A 16,891-nucleotide genomic window follows, 5' to 3' on the forward strand; every position below is an offset into this window, starting at 1 on the left:
TTGCAGACAGCTTAATTTCAGTAGCGAATGTTAATTCCCTGCAGCCGATATAGTTTCAGCAGCGAATCACAATTTAGTTATTGAACACCCAATTCAGCAGCAAATGTTAATTCACTGCAACCAACTCAGTTTCAGCAGTGAATGTTAATTGGCTGCAGAACTCAGTTTCGTCAGCAAACCATAAATTCGCTACAGAACACGTCCTTCGGCAATGAATGCTAATTCGCTGCGGATGACACAGCTTTGACAATGAATCACAATTTCGCTGCAGAACACATATTTTGGCAAGAACACACACCTTATATGCTGTAACAATTCCAGCATATCAACTGTCACTAAGTTCTAGCGGAACACACACATTGAAATCATCAATTTCAGCATAAACTCTTTCAACAATTTTTAGCAGGACACACACATTGAAACCATCAATTTCAACACATAATCCTTCAATACTTCCAGTAGAACACACAGGTCTCTGCCATATAGTTAAGGCCAGCTCTCTACCATAATTTGTTATTTTCATTTTATTCACTTTTATTTGTTAGATGTTCTGGGAATTTGGCCTCATTTTGCTTCTGTTTCCTTATCCTCTTAGTTAATTTCAGTTTCCTTCATAGCTAGCTTAGGTCACAGGTTAATTTTTTCTTAGGGTCTTTTTCTTCATTTCTGGTTTTGGGTCTTAAGGAGAAGAGGAAGTGAGTTTCATGACCCATACCTTTCAAATTTAACTAAGTTTGAGGAAGGTTTGACATTATTCTTTCTCTTCTCCTGCTGGTTCTTCTCCTTCTTCTTCCTCTCACGTTTTCTAGCCCCCTTTTCCTTTCCTTCTAGGCAGTTGTCCAATCTTCTCTCAATGTCTCATCTTTCCCTCACATGTTCACAAGGCACTCTCTATTGGTTTGGTTTAGGTTTCTGTTGGGAAAAAAGAGGGGAAGAACGACATTTAGCTGCTAGAGACAGCTTTGGGAAAAGGATGGGTCATCCTCTCTCTCTCTCTTCCTTGTATTTATACTCCTCATTAAATGAGGTGGGATGTTTGGGTTGGTTTTAGATATGTTCTTATCCTTTCCTTGGTCTATCTAAAATTGGTTTTACCCCTCCCTCCTAGGTCCGCGTCGCTGCAATCAATAAATCAGTAGTGAAAACTGCATCGCTATCGATCTCTGCATCGACAACGAAAATTGCATCTCTGCCGATCAAGAAATCAGCAGCGAAAACTGAGTCATCAATTATATATATAAAAATTTTCTTTTGAGTGTTTACAGCAGGCATGGTTTCTAGTCTTTTTCTTATTTGCTATATTTGAGCTTGGCATCTTTCGTGTGGTTTTTTTTTTTTTTCCTAAAACTTGTTTCTTGTTTCTGCTCTAGATGTTCATTCTTTTCGTTTAAACAAAAGGTTTGTGCTTGCCCACTATTACTTCCATGATTTTTTGGATTGTTCGTTTACGTTAAAGCTGTGTTTTTTTGTTTCTTGACCTGTTATTGCAAGAGACTGCGAACTTGAAGGATCCTCATTGTCCTTCCATTCCTTTGTCTAAATGTCTGTGTTAGAATGTTGCGTAGGATGAGTTTTAGCTCCTAAATGAAACTCTATCCAAATAAGGAAGAGAAAATGAGAGAGGGTCCTCTTGCATTTAAGGAGATACTTTGGCTGGCTCTGGAGTATGTTTTTCCTTTCGCTGCTTTGAGAGTGAATAGTTGGCCATTTGATTTGCTAGCTCTGTTTTTAGTATCTTTGATATACACTGTATAAAGGTACCCTCTTTAAGTTCTTTCCTTCTCGTATGAAACCACCATGGTAGTGTCAGGGATTAGAAAAAGGTAGGCTGGAGCAACATTTTTTGTGTTACCCTTGGTTTTCAAATGTATAGCTTTCAAAAGTAAATGACTTGCTCCTCTTTGTCGAAAATCATGGGTCATGCTATGTTTAGGATTTGAGTCGAAAGGCTGGTTTAGCCTTCCAGTTTTGATGGCTATGAGAGACTGTAGGTTTTAAAAGGGGTTGTCGTCATCCCTGCCTTCCTTTGGTTTGAGCGTCTCTGTGCAACTAGAATATTACAGGGGAATAGTTATGGCTTATAGGTGTATAAGGAAGAGTAGAAAACGTAAGGGAAATTCCTTTTTCAGGCAGGGTGATTAATTTTCTTTGCAGACCATTAGATCACGTTTTTTTCCCTTTACAAGATAACTGGTTGCTGGCCTCTTTAGCTTAGTCTTTAATACATGGTATAAAAGCATGCTCCCTCATGTTTCTTTATTTTCACAAGCATGACAGATTTAATTAGGATAGCAAAGGATGGGTTATGGGGCATCGAAACTAGCATAGGATGTTGAGTTCAAAATATTACTTTTGTAGTTTGGAGTTCTGCTACTAATCTTCATAGAATTTTGGAATTCAAAATGTTATTACCACTACACCTAAATGCAAAATGTTACATTTTTAGGATAACAATGATTAATCATTGTTTTTTTTTTGGAGTTCAAAATGCTAGTTTCAAGACTTTACCCCATGTGACAACTTGTTCTTATGATTTTTTTGCATCTTGGATTTTACGTGTTTGTAAATTCCAAAGGGTGTTGGCCAATATTCCAAAAATATAAAAATCTTATTTTTGGAAATTAGTCTTTATTCATTATTAATGTTCGGATAAGGAAATCCCTAAGGGGGTAAATATCCAAAATATTATTAGGAATAATTTGTTATTATTCACTATTAATGTTTGGATAAAAAAATCCAAAAGGGATAAATATCTGAAATATTATTAGGAATAATTTGTTATTATTCATTATTAATGTTCGGATAAATAAACCCAAAAGGGTTTCATATCCAAAATATTATTATGAATAATTTGTTATTATTCACTATAAATGTTTGGATAAAGAAACCCCAAAGGGGTTAATATTCAAAATATTATTAGGAATAACTTGCCATTGTTCACTGTTAATATTTGGAAAAAGAAACCCCAAGTGGTAAATATCAAATATATTTTTCTAAGAATAACAAGTCATTATCCCTCAATAATATAAGGGCAAATAGACCCGTGAAAGGTAAATGTCCAAAATATTGTTAATAGGAATACAACTTGTTTAGTTTTAACATAAGGGCAGATTTATGCCTAAATTTTATGTAGCACCATTTAATCACACATCCTTGGAAGAAGCCTCAATTATAATTTGGGACATTTTAAATTTTGATTCCACAATTTATGAGCCATAGAAAATGTGAAATACTAAGGCAAAAATGGGCTTTTAAAGCATTTTGAATTTCCTTAGATTTCTAACTTAGTTTTTTTCTCTTCTTTGCGATTTACGAGTCGTGGACACTTGAAATACTAAGGAAAAAATGAGCTTTTAAGTACATTGAATCTCCTTATATTTCTATCTTAGCTATCTCTAAATTCATAAATTCTGAATTTAATTCAAAGCAAACATAGACTTCAAGAGATCTGGACCGTTTCTCTTTGGCACTCCACAAACATATCTAAAGATATGATCCGTATTGGCCAAGGGTTCTTTCCCTTAGACTTTGAACCCAAGTTCGTTCGTCAGAGCAGACTTATCCTAGGAAACTGATAGGATTAGAGAACATCAAAACCATAGCAATTATAAGGCAAACCAAACACCAAGCAGTTTCCCTTAGGTAGGGCGAACTAGGGGTGCTAAAACCTTCACTTTACGCAACCAGTCCCTTGCCTTAGAATCTCTAAAAGACCAGTTAGGTTTCCTAGTGACCATAATACTAGGTGGTGACTCCCTTTTTCACAAAACAAAGACCCCAACATTAATCCCTGCTACCAGGAAGGATCGCCTCGATGTCGGGCTCTCGAGAGGGTACGACAGGAAGGCAACTCCACTAGGGACCCTTGGACTAAGCTTGGTATTTGTTTGTGTATGCTATGTGTTGTTGGTTTGTTTTCTTTTTTGCTATGAATGGTATATTGGATATGGATATAGATGTTATTGCATCTTGTCATGCATCACCTTTATTATTATCTTTTTGAGAGCACACACATTAAACTTTAAGTTAGGTGAGGGACTAGCAGCTTGCCTTATGACTTGAGTCAAGGCTTAAGTTTTTGTAAACCCCAACTCTTTGTTAAGTGCTTAGACTGGTAGTGATTGGTATACGTGCCATCCCACTATCTACTGAGTCCCCATATTGCCTTTACGAAGGTGATCACTAGGACAGCAAGAGACTCTCTTTAGAGACCAAGTAGCAAACCTACCCCATGTCTCACATAAAAGAACTAAAACCTATCTTTAGGATGTATGCTCCATAATCTCTTTTTTGCATCAAAGCAAGCCTAACCCTAAAGCATCTTGAATTGCAGGACTTGTGAATGAAATGACCACCATTGCTAGATTTTCAATCATTGAATATGGAAATAATTCTAAATTGTCACAATTGACTGAAGGAGACTACCCTAGAAGTGATGCTAAGAAACTATCACCAATCAAGAATCTAAATTGCATAATAAATGAGGTGAAAAAATTAATAGCTCACTTCCAGAATATGGATGAGGTTGCATTTCTTAGGAAATATGGACGCTTGGTAGATATTGCAAAGGTGGAAGTTTTAAACCCGGCAGTGCGAGCTCTAGTTCACTTCTGGGATCCAGATTATCGGTGTTTTTCTTTTAGGGGCATAGACGTATGTCCCACTATGGAGGAATATGGTATGTTGACTGAGTTTCCAAACCATCTGCATAGGGTTTACTTTCCTTTGAGATTTGACAAGATCATCCCCGAACTATCAAGGCTGCTCAGAATCTTTAATTTGGAGAAGGTTTTGGAGAAAAATGCTATTGGTCTAAAATGAAAGATGCTAGAAATTAAACTGGAAAAGAAGGTAGGATCAGAGAAAGAGAGATTGGTTGCTTTAGGCATATTTGGCCTTGTGTTGTTCCCAAGCCAAACAGGTGTAATAAGTTTAGAGGCTGCTATTTTAACTGAAACCATCCTGACACTTAACCATTGTAGGAGGGCTGGAAAAGGAGCAATGAGGTGTTGCACGCAGTTGTTATATATCTGGATGGTTAGCCATATTGAGACGAAAAAACATGTCTTCAATAATTTTTGGTGGTTCAACCAAAAACCATTGAAGATAGTGAAAGAAGAAGAATGGGGAAGATTAGACAACCAAGGCTGGATAGGCAAACTAGAAAACTTGCCTGATAGTGATTTCAAGTGGAGAGCCCCGTGGGTCACGGCAGTGGATGTCTTAGTGAGTTGTGGGCAAAGACGTTGGGTGCCCTTGGTAGGGATCACAGGTTATGTAAGTTATGCTCCTGCCCTTATGATGAGAACCCTTGGTAGGGATCACAGGTTATGTAAGTTATGCTCCTGCCCTTATGATGAGAAAACTTGGGGGCATACAATTTGTTTCGAGGACCATGGGAATTGCTCAATTCTTTGGTTTATTCAAAGATCCCATTGCACAAGAAGTTTTAGAGATCATCAAACAGGATTGGAAACATCTGGTTTTGGTTGAGATGGAAGGTTTGAGGGATCCAATTGCTAGTAAAGAATATACAAGATGGAGAGACTTAGCTACTTTGGTCATGCCTTACTCGGGAGTCAGACCTTGCCAAGTTGTGGAAAAGCCAAATAAAAGGAAAAGGATTAGCAGTGAAGAAGAGCTAAGAAGACAAGTGGAAAAGCTTTAAATAGAATTAAGCAAGAGCAAAAAAGACAAGACAATGTTAAAAGAAATGATGCTTGAAGGGGACAAAAGGAGAGCCTTTCTAGATGAGCAAATACAGTCTAGAGATGCGAGAATATCAAAGCTGGAGTTGAAGCTGGGAGAGGAGAAGATTGTTAGAGAAGAAAGTGAAAATGAGCTAAAAGGATTAAGTTTAGACTGGATGCAAAGCTGCTCTGAACTTGAAGCATTGAAGATTGACTTCAATGACTATCAAGGAAGCGCAGAATATTACCGAGAGAAATTTGCACAAGTTCAAGTTGAGCTGATGGATAGAATTGGAAAATATGAGGAATTAAGTAACAAAATACGTGGAAATAGAAAGCCAATTAACTGAGTTGGCAAAAGAGGAAAGTAAGAAAAAAGGTGTTGAGGCTGAGTTAGTGGCTAAAGGAATAAGCTAAAAGTTCTGAGGATAAAGCTTGACAAGGAACGCGAAAAGGTGAAGTATTTGGATGAGAAGCTAGCAACAATGGAAAAACACAAGGATCAAATCGACACCAATAATGTTGCTTTGAACAAGACCAATATGCTGTTTATAGAAAAGATGACCAAGATGGATGAGCAAATGGATGAAGCAACTGCACATGCTCAGATTATTAGAACCAATGCTCGAAATATGGGAGGAGACATCATTCGTTATCGCCGAAGTTCAGCTGAAACTGATGCCTTTTTAGGGAAAATTGAAAACCGCGGCTTCGCCTTCTTACCTTTGGCTAGAGAGGTGGTGGAAGAAATAGATTAATGTATTTTATATTTCCAAAAAAAAATGTAATGAACTTATCAAGCATTAATGAGAAGGGCATTGACCCAACTTTTATGCAAAATATTTCTCTTGATAAAATGATTCAAGCTTACTGAAGCAAACAACTCGATAGGCATTACTCCTAACAAGCAGTGTGACAAAAGAAATTATGTCTACAAGGTGGTGGCCAACAATCATTCACAGGAAGGCTACATCCATATCTAATATGCAAAGCATTCTCATCATGATCATGCATTATATCATGCACTTTCTTATAAATCTATGCATGCACTACAAGGTTATGAAACATAGGTCCCCCTTCTAGAACCCACAATACTAGACTAAGGAAAAGGATGGAAGACGAAGAGAGGGCACACCTTAAGACTCAATACCAAAGAGAGCTAGAGGGGGTTCAGAATGATGTCGCGCGCCTAACGAGTCTGCTCGAGCAACTGTTGAAAGCTAGAGATGGAGAAGGAACATCTACCCAACCCGATGAAGCACCACTAGCAGCAAAAACCCCTGTTACACCTCAAAATATAGGGGCAAATACTCCGGATAAACACCATCCTAACCCTGCTCAGCCCATTTAAATTCCCATTGCAATGGATTTAACAACCGAAGATCCATATGATGTCAAATTTTCTGATTGTGTGAGGGATGATAAGTGGACTACTCTGGAAGAGAGGTTAAGGGTGGTTGAAGGAAATGATTTATTTGACCCTGTTAGGGCAGCTGAAGTATGCTTAGTACCTAGCATTGTAATACCGAAGAAGTTCAGAGTGCCAGAGTTTGTTAAGTATACTGGGATGGAATGCCCAAATACCCATCTTTGGTCCTATTGCAACAAGATGCAGAAGTTATCCATGATGACAAGATGTTGATTTACTTCTTTCAGGATAGCCTAACTGGGTCTGCCCTTAGCTGGTATATGAGGCTTGACAACATAAGGATCAAAAAATGGGCGGACCTGGCAGATGCTTTCTTAAAGCAATACAAGTTCAATCTTAAGATCGCTCTTGATAGGACCAATCTTATGACTATGGAGAAAGGAAATCAAGAGTCTGTGAGGGCTTACGCTCAGAGGTGGCGAGACCAAGCCATCCATGTGCATCCTTTCATAATAGAAATAGAAATGGTGACACTATTTACCAATACTTTTAAGGCTCCATACTATGAGCAACTTATGGGTAGCTCAGCCCAGCATTTTTATGATGTTGTGTGGATTACTAAAAAGATTGAACAAGGGATCCAAAGTGGGAGAATTGTGGAACCTGTAGAGAAGAGGAATTTTGTTGGGGGAAAAAAAAAGGAAATTGAGGTGAATATCCTAGAAGGTGGATATAAAGGAAAAACCAAAAGCTACTAAAACTACCAAACACCTACCTCCCAAGTCACTAGTATCAACTTTGCTAAAACCTTCATCCCAAACCAACCCAATTAAGCAAAATTCTCAATAAATAACCAAAATAGTTACCAAAGGAGAAACAACCGACAACTAGAAGAACAATTACCACCCTTACCAATAACCTTGAAGGAGTTGTATGCCAAATTACTAAGTATTGGGCAGATAGCTCTTATACTAGTACCACCTATGCAACCACCTTCCCTTGCTTGGTATAATCCTGAAGTGACTTGTGAGTACCATGCTGGTAATGCAGGTCATAACATTGAGATATGCGTTGCTTTTAAGAAAAGGGTGTTGCAGCTGATCAAAGTTGGATGGGTCACTTTTGAGGATTCGCCTAATGTGAATATAAATCCTTTACCCAAACATACTGCTGGTTGTAGTGAGGTGAATGCCATGGAAATTCATAACAAAGGAAAGGTTTTAAAAGTGACCATGACAAGGCTATACGAGATGTTGGTACTGTCTAGGCACTTAGAGAAATTAATTGGACGTTGCATGGGGAAAAGTGACTCTTGCCCATTCCATAAAAAGAAAGGGCATCATATTGATGAATGCATCGAGTTTCATCAAAAGGTCGCAAGAATGTTGACCCTAGGAGAGTTGAGAGTTGAGGCCATAGAAGACAATGGAGAGATAAAGATGATAAAGAAGTGTAGGGTCCAATCAACAGCTAATGGGCTATCAAATTTGGTCTTAAGTAAGCCCTCATCTGCAAACAAAACATAATACAAGATGATGCCTAGTAATTATGGTTGTACCTCAAGTATTGAAGCTCCCTTACCTTTGTTCCAAACCAAGATAAGTGGACTAACCCGGAGTGTCGTTGTTTCACACCTGAGGAGTTAAAGAAAACAAAAAAAAGCTAAGGGCAAAGAAGCAATCGACTTTGATAAAGAGCTAGAGGTGAATAAACCCATGACTGAGGAAGAGACCAATGCGTTCCTGAAGGTGATGAAGCATAGTGAGTACTGTATAGTGGACCAGCTGAAGAAGACTCCGGCAAAGATTTTCATCATGTCATTAATACTCAGCTCTGAGCCACATCGCAATGCTTTGCAAAAAGTATTGAATGAGGCTTACATGCCCCAAGATATGGAATAAAAAGCTATGGAGCATCTAGTAGGGAGGATTCATGCTGCCAATTACTTGTATTTCACGGAAGATGAGCTTGACGTTGAGGGAACGGGACATAATAAGCCTCTATATATCACGGTCCGATGTAAAGATTGTCTCATTGATGAAGTTCTCATCGATAACGGCTCAGCCCTTATTGTGTTACCAAGGCATATGGTAGATGAAATGTTGATAGATCCCTTACACATGCAACCAAGTGTGATGACGGCCAGAGCTTACGATGGCTCACCTAGACAGGTGATAAGGACAATTGAGGTCGAACTAGTCATGGGTCCACAAGTCTTTCTAGTAACCCTTCAAGTGATGGACATCCACCCTTCCTATAGTATGTTGTTAGGAAGGCCATGGATACATTCTGTGGGAGTTGTCGCCTCCTCGCTGCATCATTGCTTGAAATACATTGCCAACGGTGTTTTGGTTACTGTTAAGGCTGAGGAGACTATATCAATGGTGAGGAATGTGGCAGTTCCATTCATTGAAGCTGAAGACTATAGGGATGAAGACCTTCATGCATTTGAGGTTGTGAATACCGAGTGGGTGCCTGAGAACATTGTGGTGAGGAAACCAGATATCTTAGAGGCCACTAGAATGGCTGCTAAAAGTTTTTAAAATACAAGATTCCTTTCCAATATGATGTTGAAGTTGGAAAACCTAAGAGGATTAAAATAATAAAGCTAAAAGCTGCATAACAAAGGTTTGGGCTTGGATATAAGCCCAAGAAAGAGGATTACAAGCAAGCTGCTGGTGCAAGAAGAGAGAAGAGAATGGCTAAGATTGAAGGAAGGAAGCCTGAAGAAGAAAACTTAGCCATCCCTCCAATCAGGGTTTCATTCCCGAAGGCCGCATATGTGATGCAACCTGAAAAGAAACTTGAAAATTTTTTTCAGAAACTCTCTGTCGCACCCCCAAAAAATCCGGTTTTTGTTTTGCGACATTCGACTGGCGACTTTCGTTTTGTTCTGTTTTGCTGATTTGGTTCTTTGGAGTCGCCACCTAGTATTTTGGCCACTAGGAACCCTAACTGGTCTTTTAGAGATTCTAAGGCAAGGGACTGGTTGCGTAAAGGGAAGGTATTAGCACCCCTAGTACGCCCTACCTAAGGTAAGCTGCTTGGTGTTTGGTTTGCTTTGTAATTGCTATGGTGTTGGTATTTTCTAGGTTCGTCAATTGATTTTGGATAGAAATCTAAGGGGATTCCATGTGCTTTGAAAGCTCATTTTTTCCTTTTAGTATTTCAAGAGTTTGCGACCCATAAATCGTGGGAAAAAAAATTAAAATTTTGAAATGTCCTCGATTATAATCAAGGCTTCTTTCAAGAATGTGTACGGATTTTATACTCCCAATAATATTTTGGATATTCATCCTTTTAAGGATTTCTTTATCCAAACATTAGCGGTGAATAATAAATAAATTTTCTTCCCCCAAAAATATTTTTATAGTTTTTTTTGGAATATTGGCCAATACCCTTTGGAGTTTTACAAACATGTTGTAAAATCCAAAAATGCAAGAAAATAATTTGTGTTTAAGAAATCTATGCGAAAACACACTTTCGAAGCTTCCAAAATATTTTTTTTTTTGAAAAAAAAAGAAATCAAAACATGTTAGAGTATTGGCCGTATGCAACACGCAAGAAAACATTTTTTTTTGTAAATATATTTTTTTCGACGAAAACGGGTATTTAAAAAAAAACTGAATTTGTATCTCCACGGTATAAAAAATACAAACCAATATAAAAATCATAAAAAAAAATGTGCAGGAAAATCCACAATATTCTTAAGGATATTTTTTAGAATTTTTTGAAAGCAAACGAACATTTTTATCTTTGAAACTCTGGATGTTTTGACGAAAACCGGGTATTTTAAACACTGAGTTTGTGTCTCCACAATATAAAAATACAAACCAATGTATATAAAAAATATATATATGAAAAGGAAACAACAATATATTTTAAAAAAAAACTTTTCGGATTTTTTTTATATATATACATGCATAATATAATATAATAATAAAAATATAATAATATAATAAATATATAAATATATATTAAGTGGGCTGGGCCGACCCAACTAAACTGGGCCGGACCCAAACCTAAAAGGCGTTGGGCCGAACTTGGCCCAACAGGTACTGGGCCGATCTCGGCCCAACCGGTACTGGGCCGATCTCGGCCCAAAAACTAAATAACCTCGGTCTGGGCCGGACACGGCCCAGACCGCCGGATCGGGCCAGGTCCCTCTGGCCCGTCCCACATAGTTCTGGGCCAGACACCATCTGGCCCAGAGAACTAAAAAAAAAACAAAACGGGGGGGGGATTATTTTCCCCCCCGCCTCCTGCATGCAGCATGATTCTGCATGCAGGAGGCAAAACTGATGCAGGTTTAAAAAAAAATGCAGGGGGGGAAAGGAAGCGTACCTGGTGCGGTGGAGACGGTGGCTTGCTGGCGGTACTGCGGTGGAGGCGGTGGCAGCGTCGTGGCTTACGGACGGCGAGTCAGGCGGCGCTACAGCTTTTTCCCACGGTTCGTCGTCGTTCACCCGGTTTGTTGCTTCTGCTTCGGTTTCCTGAGATTCCTATCGGCTTCAAATTTTCCCAAGCTTCTCAGTTTTGGGTTTTCGGTGGCTGTTTCTTAAGTTCTGTGGTTTCTCTCTCCTTCTCTCTCTCTTCGTTTTTTTCTTGTTCTCTTCGGGTTCCTCTCTGTTTTTTTTTTTTTGTCCCTCCTCTCGGGTTCCTTCGGTTCTCTATTTATAGAACTAACAGGCGTGGCTTCACCGTGGAGCCAAGGAGCGGGTCGAGGAGCGGCTGTCGGGGAGCGGCTATCCAGGCGGGCCTCCCTCGGCTTCGGCAGCGCGGCGGGTGGTCGGCCAGCGTCTTCTGTCGGTGGGCCACCGGCGTGGGGCCTCGGTCGGTTGGTGGCAAGAGGGACCTGCAAAACATAAAGAAAAACAAACTTTTCCTTCTTCCCCGCTGTAATGTTCGGGGGAAGAAGAAAGTGAACAGTGTCGTTCAAAACGGCACCGTTCGGTCTCTTTTTTTTTTTTTTTAATTACTATGCATGAAACGGCGTCGTTTTGGATAAAACGCGCCGTTTCATTTTAAAAGAAAAGGCGCCAGAACATTTTTTGAATCAGTCCTTAATCATCTTTGTTTAACTCAATTTCGTCCCTGCCAATTTTCGGTCCGTCCCCATAGTTGGCCGCGTTTTCCACTTTGATCCTTGGACTCTGATTTATGCAATTAAACCCCTAATTGATCAATAAACTTCCAATTTCTTCAATTAAGCCCCTGAATCAATTCCAAACAGCCCCCTCTATCTTTGCGCCTTCTCCAAATTGGTCCCTGGTTTCGGATTTTCACAATTAAGTCCCTAATTGGCCATTAAACTTCAGTATTTATGCAATTAAGCCCCTGATTTGACCCAATAAATTCCTAAAAAATATATTTTGGCCCCAGAACTTAAATTTCTTCAAATTAAAGCCCAAATTGACTTAAAAATCAATTTTTCTTGCAATCAAATCTTCTATAAATTCAAATAAAAATCCAATTAAGTCCATAAAAATCCAATTAAGTCCATAAACATCCAAATTTGGGCTCTTCTCCTCAAAATTCAAATTTTCCTTCTCAATAGGGCTTTCATCCTTCAAAAATATACTGTCAAAAATTCAATCCTTGTATTTTTTTAAATTCCTTGACCAATTTTCTGACTGTTTCCTGAGCGCTTCTGCCTCCTGTTATTTTTTCTACACTCTTTTGGCTATTTATTTTATTTTTATGGGGACCCATTTTGGGTTACAACAGATGCCCCCTCTTTATAATACTTACGGAGCATGGGTTCTGCGCAGTAAGTGTTATAAAGATAAACCCAAAACGGAACTCCCGAAACTGATCTGTTCGAAGCTTAATTGATCTGAAACTTTGTCTTTTACAACAAACCTCCTTATCCCAAAAACTATGATCCAAATTTAGTCATCTCGAGATCCTTATCCAGCGATCTTCTGAATTCTTACTTTAGTTTGATCAACGCGGAAATCCATCCGAGATCCCATCTGGTGATCTCCTTTAACCTGGAATCCCATCCGGCGATTCCTTCACCAATACAAAAAATGTGTGTGTGGTCTCCTTATGATGGGTGACCTGCCCGAGTGGAAAAGGGAAAGAGTGGTCTCATTCTTTGGGTGACCTACCCAGGGGAAGGAATGGCCTCATTCTTATGGGTGACCTACCCAGATAAAAAAAATGGAGAAGGGTCTCATTCTTATGGGTGACCTACCCAGAAAAAAAAAAAAAAAAAATATGGTCTCATTGTGATGGGTGACCTACCCAAGGAAAAAAGAGGAGTGGTCTCATTCTTTGGGTGACCTACCCAGGGGAAGGAATGGCCTCATTCTTATGGGTGACCTACCCAGATAAAAAAAAAAAAAGAAAAAAAAAAAAAAAATGAAGAATGGTCTCATTGTATGGGTGACCTACCCAGAAAAAGGAAGAGTGGTCTCATTGTGATGGGTGACCTACCCAGAAAAAGGAAGAGTGGTCTCATTCTTTGGGTGACCTACCCAGGGGAAGGAATGGCCTCATTCTTATGGGTGACCTACCCAGATAAACAAACAAAAAAAAAAATGGAGAATGGTCTCATTCTTATGGGTGACCTACCCAGAAAAGTATGGTCTCATTGTGATGGGTGACCTGCCCGAGGAAAAAGGAAGAGTGGTCTCATTCTTTGGGTGACCTACCCAGAGGGAGAAAATGTGATGAAGTGGTCTCGTTGTGATGGGCGACCTACCCAAATAGAAAGAATATGAAGTGCGGTCTCATTGTAATGGGTGACCTACCCAAATAAAAATATGGAGAAAATGGTCGCGTTGTAATGGGTGACCTACCCAGAAAAATGTTGGTGAGGGCTCAAAGGCGCACTCGAAAAGAGGTAGGGTTTAGAAAACGCACTACCCGAGAAGTGAGGGCTCAAACGGCGCACTCGAAAAGAAGTAGGGTTAGAAAACGCACTACCCAAGAAGTGAGGGCTCAAACAGCGCACTCGAAAAGAGGTAGGGTTAGAAAACGCACTACCTGAGAAATGGTGATGAAACCCTGATCTGACAAATGTTGAAAGCAATGTATTATGGTTAATATGCATGTATGTTTTTGTTACCTATCTTGGAAACATAGGTCCCCCTTTCGTCGTAAACCTCTTCGCTCTTGTTTCAAGCTTTTCTCATGAACCGAAATATCATTCGTATCCTTTTAGTAAAGAGATCTCTGGTTCCTTATGGGGCCCTTTCTTGCTCCATTGAGTTTTGTGCCAAAGGAAAAAATTGGTTTTGTTCATGAAAACTGAACTTTTAATGCAATTAGCAAATTTTATAAAAGATGCTTTTCTAGAAGTTTTTATTATGATACCCTTTTGGGTTTTGGTTCACTATGGACCCCTATGTGCACTTCGTGCACTTCTTGCCCCCTAGTGTGGTGTGCAAATATATGTCAGATTTGATTTGGTTCTCTCCAATTGATGGAGTCATCTCCTTAGTCATGCCAAAAAAAGTTCTTTTAAGTAAAAGATTTCAAATGCTATGAGATCATGGCCGAAATTTACATATATATATATATATATAAAGACTCTTTACAAAGAGAAATCATGGGCCGAAATTTATTTTATTGACTGGGAAAATTACGAAAATACATCAAGCGTAGTATTTCTTTACAGAGTCAGCATTCACAGGCCTAACTAGATCTTCTCCATCCATTCCAGAAAGTAACAAAGCTCCTCCTGAGAATGCTTTCTTCACCACGTAAGGCCCCTCATAGTTAGGTGCCCATTTACTCTGATCTTCTCCAGGTAAAGGTAATATTTTCTTTAGTACAAGATCTCCTTCGTGGAATCCTCGAGGTCGAACCTTCTTGTCATATGATTTAGCCATCCTTCTTTGGTAGAGTTGATGATGACAGATCGCGGCTATCCTCTTTTCACTAATCAGATTCAACTGTTCATATCTAACTTTTGCCCATTCTACCTCTTCCAGCTCAGAGTCTAACAACACTCTCAATGATGGGATTTCCACTTCTAAAGGCATCACCGCCTCCATTCCATACACCAATATGTACGGGGTGGCTCCTGTTGAGGTTCGAACTGCGGTGCGATATGCATGAAGGGCAAATGGCAACATCTCATGCCAATCCTTATAGGTGACTACCATCTTCTGAATAATCTTTTTGACATTTTTATTAGCAGCTTCTACCGCACCATTCATCTTAGGTCTGTACGGCGAAGAATTGGAATGCTTGATTTTCCATTTAGTGCAGAGCTCTATTATCATCTTGCCGTTGAAATTCTGAGCATTATCCGTTATAATCTTTTCTGGTGGACCATACCGACATATCAAATCTCTCTCAATAAACTTCTTCACCACTTTTTGCGTCACATGAGCAAATGACCCAGCTTCTACCCATTTTGTGAAGTAGTCGATAGCCACGAGAATAAACCTATGACCATTGCTAGCTTTTGGGTTTACCGGTCCAATCACATCAATTCCCCACATCGCGAAGGGCCATGGAGATGTTAAATTAAACAGAGGAGCTGGAGGAGCATTGATTTTGTCACTGTATACTTGGCACTTATGACATTTCCGGACATAATCGATACAATCTTTCTCTAACGTCATCCAGAAGTACCCGGCTCTTTGTATCTTCCTGGCCATCATATGTCCATTAGCATGAGTTGAGCAAATCCCTTCATGGACTTCCCGTACCGTGCTTTTTGCCTCAAATTCATCCAAACATCTCAACAAAGTCCCGTCAAATGATTTCTTATACAAAATTTCCCCATCCAGATAAAAATCCATTGCCAACCTTCTCAAGGTCTTCTTGTCGATTTTGGATGCCCCCATGGGATATGCCTGGTTTTGGATGAAATTCTTGATATCATAGTACCACGGGTTTCCATCCACTTCTCTTTCGACTGAGCAACAATGAGCGGGGTTATTTCTGATATTGATGTGTACTGGTTGTACCTTGTGCCCAAAGTCTATCTTGGCCATAGATGCTAGTGTGGCCAAAGCATCTGCAAACTGGTTCCCTTCCCTTCCCAGATGGGTGAACTCTATTTCCTCAAATTCTTTAGCCAGCTTAGCCAGGTATTCTTGGTAAGGCCTTAACTTCTCTTCTTTGGTTTGCCATTCTCCTTTTACTTGGCAAATAATCAGCATTGAGTCTCCATAAACATCTATCTTTTTTATGTTCATCTCTAATGCAGCCTCCAAACCAAGAATGCAAGCTTCGTACTCAGCCGTGTTATTGGTGCACCCGAACTGTAGCTTAACTGAAACCGGATACTGCTTCTTATCAGGAGAGATTATCACTGCCCCCGCTCCGTTACCACATACATTTACAGCACCATCAAAGTACATAACCCACCAATCTGATTTCTCTTCCTCGATTGCAAACACATCTTCATCGGGGAAGTCAAAGTTTAACGGCTCATAATCTTCCATAGCATGGTCAGCCAGGTGATCGGCAATAACACTCCCTTTCACGGCTTTCCTTGTCATATATACTATGTCATACTCAGCCAAAAGAACTTGCCATCTTGCAATTCGGCTAGATAGATAAGGCTTTTCACAAATGTACCTTAACGGGTCTAACTTGGAAATTAACCATGTAGTGTGATACAACATATACTGACGTAATCTCTTTTGTAGCCCATGCTAGTGCGCAGCACAGCTTCTCAATCACAGTATACCTAGACTCATATTCCGTGAACTTCTTGCTTAGGTAATAAATGGCCTTTCCTTCCTTCCGGTTTCATCATGTTGCCCAAGCACACATCCCATTGCCGTTTCGGTTATTGTTAGGTATAAAATCAATGGCCTTTCTGGGACAGGAGGAACAAGCAGAGGTGGATTTAGCAAGTATT

The 16,891-nt window shown here is 39.6% G+C and overlaps 1 protein-coding gene across 1 annotated transcript; it reads left to right on the forward strand.

Annotated features, from left to right (window-relative positions):
* Window positions 1–7,053: 7,053 nt before the first annotated feature.
* On the forward strand, window positions 7,054–8,960 carry LOC140954466 (uncharacterized). The gene is made up of 4 exons (XM_073404076.1): window positions 7,054–7,188; window positions 7,347–7,769; window positions 8,019–8,556; window positions 8,722–8,960. The coding sequence occupies exons 1-4, from the start codon at window positions 7,054–7,056 to the stop codon at window positions 8,958–8,960; spliced, it is 1,335 nt and encodes a 444-aa protein (XP_073260177.1).
* The last annotated feature ends 7,931 nt before the right edge of the window (window positions 8,961–16,891 follow it).

This window comes from Populus alba, chromosome 13 (genome assembly GCF_005239225.2).
Source record: "Populus alba chromosome 13, ASM523922v2, whole genome shotgun sequence".
In the NCBI taxonomy this organism is placed as follows: Eukaryota; Viridiplantae; Streptophyta; class Magnoliopsida; order Malpighiales; family Salicaceae; genus Populus; species Populus alba.